This window comes from Coloeus monedula (genome assembly GCF_965178545.1).
Source record: "Coloeus monedula genome assembly, chromosome: 21".
NCBI classification, from domain to species: Eukaryota; Metazoa; Chordata; class Aves; order Passeriformes; family Corvidae; genus Coloeus; species Coloeus monedula.
Window position 1 is genome coordinate 5,505,001 of NC_138801.1, and position 10,161 is coordinate 5,515,161.

At 61.6% G+C, this 10,161-nt stretch overlaps 1 protein-coding gene across 1 annotated transcript; it reads left to right on the forward strand.

Annotated features, from left to right (window-relative positions):
• Positions 1–3,609: 3,609 nt before the first annotated feature.
• Positions 3,610–4,800, forward strand: IER5L (immediate early response 5 like). The gene has a single exon (XM_082295138.1). The coding sequence runs from the start codon at positions 3,802–3,804 to the stop codon at positions 4,789–4,791; it is 990 nt and encodes a 329-aa protein (XP_082151264.1). The 5' UTR covers positions 3,610–3,801; the 3' UTR covers positions 4,792–4,800.
• The last annotated feature ends 5,361 nt before the right edge of the window (positions 4,801–10,161 follow it).

Below are 10,161 nucleotides of genomic sequence, written 5' to 3' on the forward strand. Positions count from 1 at the left end.
GCCCATCCTCTTCTTCTTTGGGGAAATAATGATTCTCACCATATAAAAACCAGACAGGTAAAAGCTGGAATTACATTTAACCAAGATGGTTTTACATGAACTGTCCACTACAGCAGTAAGGTTCTTAGGGCCCTTGCCCATGGAAAGGGCACCCAAACCCCAACACCAGGGAATAGGGATGCTGGACAGGACACACAGGTTTTCCTGAGAAAGGCAAGCACCAAACCCATCCTGCCCCACCTTGCTGCTGCAGAGCCAGAAAATGGACAGAACTCATTATCCTCTTTAGAAAAGCAGAACTTGCAATCATGTGCCAAGACAGGTATCAGCCAGATTCCTGTCTCTGGGAGATTTTGGAGTTCACAGGCCAAACTGAAGCAGTGTGGCTCTCGCAGTGCACAGCCCATCCCAGCTCCAGGATTAAAGCCACCGTGTCTGCAAACAAAACATTGGCACCTGCCAGGAGAGCCAGCCAGGGAGGAGAGCCAGCCTGCAGCTGCCACGGCCCTGCCGGCCGCAGCACAGTGCCCGGCAGTCAGCACGAGGATCAGGCCCACGTTTTATAGCCTTTATATTAATTATCCAGAGTCTAAATAAGATTAAAGTTTTAATTCCATCTTCATCTCCTAGAGGCTCCTGCTGTGCTCTCGGGTTTTCCTGGTGCCACGAAGCTTCTCAGGCAGTTACAGCAGAGGGCACTTCTCTGACAGCCAGAGACAGCAGCAGCTCCTGCATCCAGGACTGCCCCACGATGCCCGACCAGCCCTGAGGATACACCACCCTCTGCACCTCCCTAAACCCGGCACTGCTGCAAGCAGAGCTCTGCAAAATCTATCTGACCCTTCACTGAAATCCCCAACTCAAGGCCAGCAGGGCCACTCGATGATTAAAAAGCAGAGGGCCAGCACTGGGCAGTGTCCTGAGCCCATGCTTGAGTTGTAGGCAGGAAGGTGAGCAGGAGCTCGAGGCAGAGTGTGTCTGCCAGGGCAATGCTTTGTGCCTGGCACCATCCACGCTGCCCAAGCCACCCCATCACAGTCAGCCAATGGGCAATTCAAGCTCTTAGCCTGGACCACCTAGGCTGGAGTTCTACAGCTGGAGATGGGCCAGAGAGCAGCAAACGCCAGCTGAGCAGGAGAAGAAATCACTGCCTGCGCTGGGTGGAGGATGTGGCACAGGTTGGCAGCAGCAGCGCTCGCTGCCCTGGTTCCCCAGTGCCCATGAGGACAGAGAAAATGCTGCAGAGCTGCAGCTGGGGCTCAGTCCACAAGCACCAACCCCAACAGCCCACGATGGCAGAGCCTTTGATCTCACTGAGCAGCAGCAAGATCTGGCGCAAGCCACCAAAGCACCCAAAGCTCAGCACTGCTCTATGCAATGTGCCCAAATCCCAGTCCTGCTGCACCCCATAGTATCTGCACAGACCAGCTTCAGTTATCACCTCCTGGACCCCCAGGTGCTGTGCAGCCACAGCCCTGGAAAAGCCAACTTGCAGCCAGGGAGAATTGCAAGTGAGAGAGACTGGTGGAGGAGAGGACGGACACAGCATAACCCCCCCATCTCCAATGCTGCCTGTACCCACTGCCTTGAGCTACAGCCATCCCTTTGGAGGGGGTTGTGATCACTTTTTGCATTATGAACAAGGAACAAGAGCATCGTACCAGAGCTCGGGAATGCACAGAGTGTCGTTCATCCCAGTTTGCGTGGCTGAAGGCAGATTGTGGAGAAGGTTGTTCCATGAGCATGCAGGACTTAGCCAGCTGCTCCTCAGGGAGAAATGAGCTGCCCCAGCCCAGCTGCTGCCCCAACCACCCTTCCACAGGAACAAAATCCTCGGTGATGCTGGGCCTGCTCCCATTCCCTTGAGTGGAGGACATGGTCAAGCTGGCCCAGCAGAATACAGTCAGGCCAGGAAACAAGAAAAGCCTCCAAGCATCCCCCTCAAAACCCCCCACAGAGCCCAGGTTTTGCACAGTGAGCTGATGACCCCAGTGATCACCTTGTGTCACTGCCCCTGTGGTTTGGCATTTGGGCTGCACAGCAGGAGCAAGGGCTTCAGGGGCTTTCTTTCCAGTGGGCTCCACACAACACACAGACATGAGGCTGCCCATAGCTGCTGCTAAGGTATGCATGCCAGGGTGACCCCAAGGCAGGCACCTAGCCCGGAGGCCCTCTGCAGTCAGTGGGGAAACCCCCTCATCTCTCCCCTACCTTCTGCTTTCTATAGAAGATGCCGTTTCAGAAGCAGCTCCCATTGCCCCAGCACTGCAGCCCCTTCCTGGCAGCTCGCAGCCCCTTCTCCCACCCAGACACTGCAGCCTTCTGCCCTGAGCTCCCCAGCTCTTACCTGGTGAACAAGGGCTGCTGCTCTACGGTGTCACCAGCTTCCGCGGGTGCTGCTGCTCCCCAGGCGCGGTGGTTGGGTGACTGGGTGACTGCGGCTTTTAAGCAAAAAATGTGGGGACACCCCTGAGTCTCTGCATCCCCTAAACCCACCCCCGAGCCCCTGCAGTGCCTAACCCCATAGGGACCAACCCAGACCCCTCCCCTCACACCCTTCTGTGAGGAAGAGCAGGGGCCGCGCTGCCCTGCAAAGGGAGGCCCTAATTAGCCCATAATTAACCCGAGCGCGGTCCTGCTTTCACTTTGGGGGAAAACCAGGTGTGATTGGGGCACTTTGTGAGAAGTGACTGATACACGGTCCTGCCCCCACGTCGGGGGAAAGCCCTGACTCCCCTCCAAACGCGGGGTGATGGCCGGAGCTCTCCAGGCAAGACAAGGGGTGTCCGTGCCGAGGGCTGTCGGGGCGCGGGGGGACCCGGCAGTGCTGGCATGCCGCCAGCACCGAACCGGGAACTCCCGGGGCTAGGACAGCCCAAAGCGGAGCGGGGCATTCCCCCCTCACCGCCTGAGATGAAATCCACAGAAAGTGCCGGGACCACCGAGGATCCTGCTGAGAATACGCCGTGCCCGGGGGTGTCACAGGGCGGGACGGGGCGGGGCGTGACGCGCCCCCGCCCCCGCGGCTGCTCGGGACCGCCCACCGGCGCCGGCACCGCCCCTCGCTCACCTGTGCGAGGAGAGCGGCGCAGGGAGGCTGCGCCCCGGCCCCGCCGCCGCTCGGACAGGACTCCCGGTGCCCCCGGTGCCCCCGCCCGGCTCGGCCGAGCCCCCGCCGCCCTCACGGGCCGCGTCGCGCCTGACACCATTTGAACGGCACGAGGGGCCCGCCTCGCTCCTATTGGCGGCGCCGTCCGCCCGTCAAGCCGCCCGCCGCCTTTCCATTGGTGGCGCCGGCCCCGGGGGGCGGGGCCCAGGGGCCGGCGCAGCGGTATAAAAGGCGGGGGCCGGGCGGGCGGGCGTTCAGTGTCTCCGCGCGACAGGTACGGGCGGGCGCGGGGGGGGCAGCGCGCGGGTGGGCGGGGCGGGCGGGAGCGCGCGGAGGGGCGGGCGGGGGGCGGTGCCGCGCGGGAGGGCGGGGCGGGGGCGCGCGCGGCGCTGGTGGCGCTGCCCGCCCGCGCCGTCCGTGCTCGGAGCGCGGCGGCGGCGGCGGCAGCAGCGGGAGCCCCCGGCGATGCCCGCGCTGCTCCCGCCGCTGGCCGCCCCCTGAAGACACCCCTCTCTATTTCCCCCCCTTCTCCAGCGACCTCAGGCTCTGTCCCCCCTTTTCCCCTTCCCCCCCTCCCCTTTATTCCCTCCCCCCCCCGCCTCTTTATCCTCCTTCCTTACGACCCTCCGCACCCGCCCGGCTGCCGTGTGGATGCGGGCCGGGGTGCCTGGCTGCGCGGGCGGCGAGAGCCGATGCTGAGGGGCCGGAGGAGGATGGAGTGCACCCTCGATGCGCAGAGTTTGATCAGTATTTCCCTGCGGAAGATCCACAGCTCCCGCACGCAGCGAGGCGGCATCAAGCTCCACAAGAACCTGCTCGTCTCCTATGTGCTCCGCAACGCCCGGCAGCTCTACCTGAGCGAGCGCTACGCCGAGCTCTACCGCCGCCAGCAGCACTACCCCGACGGCGCCCCGCTCCTCGCCATGCCCGCCTGCCCACCGCCCGCCGCCGCCGCCCCGCCGGAGCTGGCGGCACTCCCGCTGCCCGCCGACACGCAGGACCGCGAGGCGCGGAGCTGCGGGGCTGCGCGGGGCGGCGCGGAGCTGCTGGAGGTGCCGGTGTGCGCGGCGCCCCCGGAGCTGCAGCGAGCGCCCTGCAGAGACTCGTCCCCGGGCTTCTACCGGGCAGCCGGCAGCGCCGGTCCCGGTGGCGGCGGCAGCGCGGCCCCGGGGCTGCTCTACGCCGCCGGCTGTGACTTCGGGAGCGGCGGGGCCCCGCACTGTAGCAGCCGCACCACGGTGCTGGATTTGGACACTCACGTCGTGACCACGGTGGAGAACGGGTACTTGCACCAGGACTGCTGCTCGCAGTGCCCCTGCTGCTGCCAGCCGGCACCGGGGCTCGCCTCCCCGCCGCCCGCGCCCGGCACCAAGCGCAAGTATTACCCGGGGCAGGAGGAGGAAGAGGAGGGGGTGGAGGAAGGGGAGCCGGGGGGAGGCGGGGTGGCGGGCGGCCCCCCCTTCGCCCCGTGCACCAAACGCGCCCGCTTCGAGGAGTACAGCGCCGAGCACCCCCAGGACTCTTCCAACATCTCCAACTTGATCTCCATCTTCGGCTCCGGTTTCACGGGGCTGGTGAGCCGGCAGCAGGCGGACTCGGAGCAGCCCCTCAACGGGCAGCTGTGCAGCAAGCAGGCGCTGGCGAGCCTGGGAGCCTGGACTCGGGCCATCGTCGCGTTTTAGAGAGAAGTGGGGGAGCAGAGGGGGTGTGTGGGGGGTGTTGACAAAACGGGGGTGCGATCCGAGGGACGGCGGCTCCGGAGGGGGGACCCTGAAACAAAGGCAGGGAGGGGGGTTGGGGCGAGGGGAGGGGGGGGTGCCGAGGGGTGCGCAGGGGAGGCGGGAGGGCAGAGCCGCGCTAGTGTTTTATAAATTGTACAATAAAGAAAAAAAAATCTAAGATCTTGGGACTTTATTTTTGCAGAGATGAGAGAAAAAAAAATCAACAACAAAAACAAGCAAACAAACGAAAACAAAACAAACAAAAAAAAAAAAACAACAACGAAGCACCTATTTAAATAATCCTCTTTGTGTCCGCTCGGGTTCTCTTCACGGCGCGTTTCCCGGGGCCGGTGCTGGCGGCCGGTAGCGCCACGTGAGAGCCGGGACCGGCCCCGGGACCCCGCGGCGGGAGCGCCCCCGGCCCCGCTCCCCGCCCCGGGCCGCCCCGCGGGTCCCGCCGCCCCCGGCTCGGCGCGTTTCAGGGTGCGGACAGGGGAAAGCCGCTGCTGCCCCGTCGCTTTTGTGCGTTTCTTTATATATTTAAAAGAAAAGGAAAAAAAAAAAAAAGGCAGAAATGAAAACATTTCAACTTTCCTCCCAGAAGAAATGTGTGTGATGTGACTTCTTCCCGCCGCTTGTGCCAGGGGAGCGCTGGAGGGTTCTGAGAGCTGAATTTGGGGAGGGTGGGAAGGGGAAAAACAGGGGCCGGGGGTCCCTCCGGGCTGCGCCCCGCCACGCCGGGGAGGGGGCGAGCCACCCCCGGCAGCCCGGAGCCTCCGTCTCGGTGTGTGCTTGTGATGCCGCAGGTAACCGTGTAGCACGACTCACGTCTCCAGTGTGTGTGTCGGGTCTGACTCTTTTTTTTCTTCCCCCCCCCCCCTTTTTTTTTTTTCTTAACTGTTCTGGTTTCAGCCTTCCCAATCATAAAACCAGCATTGTTTGGTCTTGTGAAGAGATTGTCTCCTGTAGAGTCTCTTGATTTTTTTTTTTACATTGTTTTTTTAAAGAAAAACCTTTTGTTGTAAAAAGGTGGGTTTTCTGGTCGTCGTCCCCCCTCTTTTTTTTTTTGCCCACTCCCAACTTCACTATCAGCACTGTGTGTAACTGAAGATGCTTTGCCAAACGGTCTGTTGGGGTCTTTTTTTTTTTTCCTGCTCCTTTTTCTTTGTTTGTAAGCCTGTATTTTTGTGCATATGGAATTGTATATCACCGGGTAAAACTGTTCAGATTTGTTTAAATTTATAATCTTAATAAAAAGTCGATTATAAAGTTGCTGTGCCCTTGCTTTCCTTCACCCCGCAGCCCGCTGAAGCCCCTCTCCTGAACCACCGCTTCCCCCCTGCACCGGGGAGCCTTTGCCGAAACTCCGACACCCCCCCGGCCCCGGAAAAACCCCTTTGTCTCCTCCCCAACACTATCCCGATTCACCCTCTCCCCACACACACACACCCGCAGCCTCCCCGGCTGCCAGGATGCAACAAAAGCCCCCCCTTGGGTCTGGCCGTGCCGCTCAAAGCGAGTCCCAGGTGGGGAAGGGGCCGGGGCTCGGGTCCCCTCCCCGCGCCCCGGGGCGGGGGGAGCAGCCAGGACCCCCTGGCCCTGCCTCGACCCGCACCTGGGCAGCGCCGCCGCCTGCGCGCCCCCCGACGCGCTCGGAAGTTTTTTTTAAGTTGGAGTTTGTTATCCCCGCGCGGGGCCGCTGGGTGGTGCGGGCGGGTTTTCCTTTTTTCCCCCTTTTTTGTGTGTGTGTTTTTCTCCTCCCCTCCTTTACCCCACAGGAACGAGCCGGGGCCGCTCCGCACCCCCTCAACAGCCCCCGGCCACCTCAGGACGGGAGAATTATTATTTCTTTTAACTCTGAGCATAACTCGCAGTTTCTAGCATGCAGCGCAAATCCCGCAGATAGAGCCGTCCCTCTGCCCCCGCACCCCCAGCATCCTCGGGAACACCCCCAAATCAACATATGGACAAAACCTCCCTTCCCAACCCCGCGCATCACCGCGGGAGCGCAACCTTCCCTCCTCCCGGGCCGAGAGACCGAAGCCATGGGATTGCGGAGCGGGGAGGGGTTGCGGAGGGGGTCGCAGCCGCAGAGGAGCCGGAGCGCGGAGCCCCCGGCCCGGCTGCGCCCCCGCTCCGCGCCCCGCGCCCGCTCCGCGCCCGCAGCGCCCCCTGGCGCCCGCCGCGGGACCCGCAGCGCCCCGCGGGGCCGGGGGAACGGGGAGGGAGGGGGCGGCCCCGACCCCACCGTGGGGCAGAGGAAGGGGCAGGGGAGGCCGCGTTGTCCCCAGCCCCCCGTGCTGCTGCCCCGGGCCAGCCCTGTCCTGCTCAGGACGCCGCAGGGCTGAGCGCCGCTCCCCTCCGCTGCTGATCCTCCAAATAGCCTCCCCTCAAAAAAAAATTACAATTGAAAATATAAGCCCTGTAACCCCCTGCCCAGGCGCAGAGGCACTGCGGGAGCACTGCTGAGCGCACTAGCGCTCTGCGAGACTAGAGCTCGATGCTTCGACCAGGGGAAATTAACCCATGGGGCCGTCGAGGATCGCCTTCCCTGCCCCGGCCTCTTGGGCCGGGACCCCCGGGGCCTCCACCGGCTGCATCCTCTCCCTTGCCCCGGGAGTCGAGGCTCCCCAGCACGGAGACGGCTGGAGAGGGGGCCCCGGCAGTGGGATTAGCAGAAGCAGCAGCTCCTGCATCCATAGCCCTGGCTGCTGCAACACAATGTTTGGGGGAAGTTTGAAAACCCAGGTGCTTCTGAGGACGCCCACAGGTCAGCGCAGCCGGCTGCTGAATCTTAAACCCAAATCCTTTTCCCACAGCCCCTGCTCCAGGCAGCCCAGCCAGACGGGGGAGAGCTCGCTTTAGCCCAACAGCCGCATGCACGCATTCATCACCCTTCCGAAACCGCCTCCCATCTCCCGGACCTCGGGGTTTCCCGTGATAAAGGGGCCATCAGCAGGAGAAACCCCCGTTCCTGCAGGAGTCCACCGCCCCAGGCGCACCTATCCCTCCAAATCTCCCCTCTCCCGGGGGCAGCCAGCTCTCGCCCGCCTTCACAGTGGAAGTTTCTGGGGCTTCACTCAAGGTTTCAAAGGCTGGAATTGGCAAAGACGCCTCCGCATCACCGGTACACACACGGGGAGGGGGAGTCGGGGTGCATATGCCACAGGGACACTCAAAAATCCCTGTCACTGAGGAACGAGGAGATCCCACAGCTCCGCGGAGCCGCGAAGACTCACACGCTCTCGGTGGCGCAGTTATTTATTTATTTTAAACGCTGGTACATGACATTTCTCTTCTTACGAAGGCGGCAGCAGCAGAAAGCCCATCACAGCCTCTCCTGAAAGCAGAGCCTGGAAACCAGAGTCTCATCTGCATATTCATAAGTACCTGATAAATTAATCATGATGGCAGAAGCATTCAGGCTAGAAGGGAGGTGACAGGGGAAGGTTGCACCCCCCAACACAAGCCCATCCTCACTCTCGCACACGCTCCTCGTCTTCCAGGCACAAAATGTTTTGATCCCTTCACAAGTCGGCTGAACCCCCTGGGTGCTACGGGGAAGGGGGCTGTGCCCCCTCAACACCCCGGTAGGAACCCACCACCTCGCCCCCCAACCCCTCCGGTCCCTGGCTCCGGTGAGAAATGCAGAACAGATGGGCTGGAGCAGGGTGGAGGACCCAAAATCTGAGGGAGCTCAGCTGCCACCGCCGCATCCCCCAGCCCAGCCGTGCGCTCTGCTCTCATGCCAGCGCCTGTCCCCACACCAGCTCTGCCCCCAGCACGGTCCAGCGTGCCCCAGGACTGCCCGACTTTTAGCTGATGCTGAAGAGTTTGACCCTAAAAATCCTTCCATATCCTCTCTCCCCTTAGTGCTCTCCCGGCTGAGGGTTTTGTGCCCGGCAGTCCTGGAGCAGGAACAAGGCATGGAGGGGTCCTCTGGAAGGGACAGGTGGAGTGTGGCTGGCACAGACCGGCGGGAGGTGGGAGACGGGGAGAGTGAGGGGAGCGAGGGGAGTCCTGCACCGTGCCAAGGCAGAGGGAGCCCCGGCTCTGTGCACGCACCGCCCGCTCTGCCAGCTGCGAGACAGCTGTGGCTTTCCCTTCCCAGCGCAAAATGCTCTCCACAAGTAGATCCGGTGCTTGTGGTATCCTCAATGTCGCCACACGGAACCCCGTCGGTCTGGGGGAAGAGTCACCCTACCCCGGGCAGAGATGCTGCCTCCAGTAACAGAGGCAGAAATTCAACCCGAGGCTGGAGCAGCGCCTGAGCCCACCCTGTTTTTCCAGAGAGCTGCCCTCAGCAGAGCCGGCAGGAAGGGCAGAAGGCACCTGGCAGCTGCCTGTAGAACTCAGGAGGGTCCAGATCTCGCTTGATTTCCCTGACCCAGCAGCAATTGCAGAGGTGGCTGCAGGGCTGGGCTGGACTCACCAACAGCAGAGGGTCAGCACAAACCCAGCACCCATCACAGTGCTCTGCCCTGCACCACCAACACCCCATGGGCACTTGGAGGGCTCAGGTCTGGCATTAGGGAGTCATAGATCAGGCCCAGTGCCAAAGCCAGCGGTTCAGCCAAGCCCTCATGCCACTGAAGCAGCTCAGCTTGGAGGAGGATGTCACACTGCACATCCAACAGGTCCGTCCGCACCAGGAGGGACAAGGAAGGACACAGTGATGGAGAACTGACCCTCTCATCTCCCAGACTGCCAGCCCAGCTCATCCCCAGGTCCCAGGGGGAGGTTGGGCACCCACCCGAGGAAAACCCACCCTCACATCATGGGCCAAGCACCAATTCCCAGGTGCTGACCCACAGCTGGAGCAGCTCCATGTCCTCCTAAACCACAAATGCCAAGAACAAGCCCATATCCAGTCCCAGCAGCCCATCCCCAGAAGAGCAACTTTGTGCTGTGCAGAACTCAGTGCAGGATCTATCTGTCCTTCCTTCCATCTGTTGATTTTGAGTCAGATCCCTCCCATCTCATCTCCCCAGCTTAAACACGAACGAGCAGAAGAATATTTTGGATCTGCACGTGTTAGCAGATGTTTGTAGGAGTCCCCTGCAGAGAGAGCAGTAGGAGAGCAATGGGGGACCCAGCAACATGGTCGAGAGGCTGCTGCTGTTAGCGGTCTGTTTAATATGTTGGGTTTGGTCTGGGCCTGGGTAATTAGCACCTGAGCAGTAATTATTCACACTTGGCCTTTCTATATCCTGCTTATAGATTTGATGATTAATGTTGCTCCTTGAGTTAAGCCTGCCCTGGATTTACCAGCACGCAGTGGGAAAGTTAAGGGAAGGCTGTTGTGTGGCAGAAGCTGCCGTCCCTCACATC

What these genes read in the sequence shown, in the direction of transcription:
- IER5L (XM_082295138.1), top strand. Translation starts at nt 3,802, where the DNA reads ATGCTGAGGGGCCGGAGGAGGATGGAGTGCACCCTCGATGCGCAGAGT.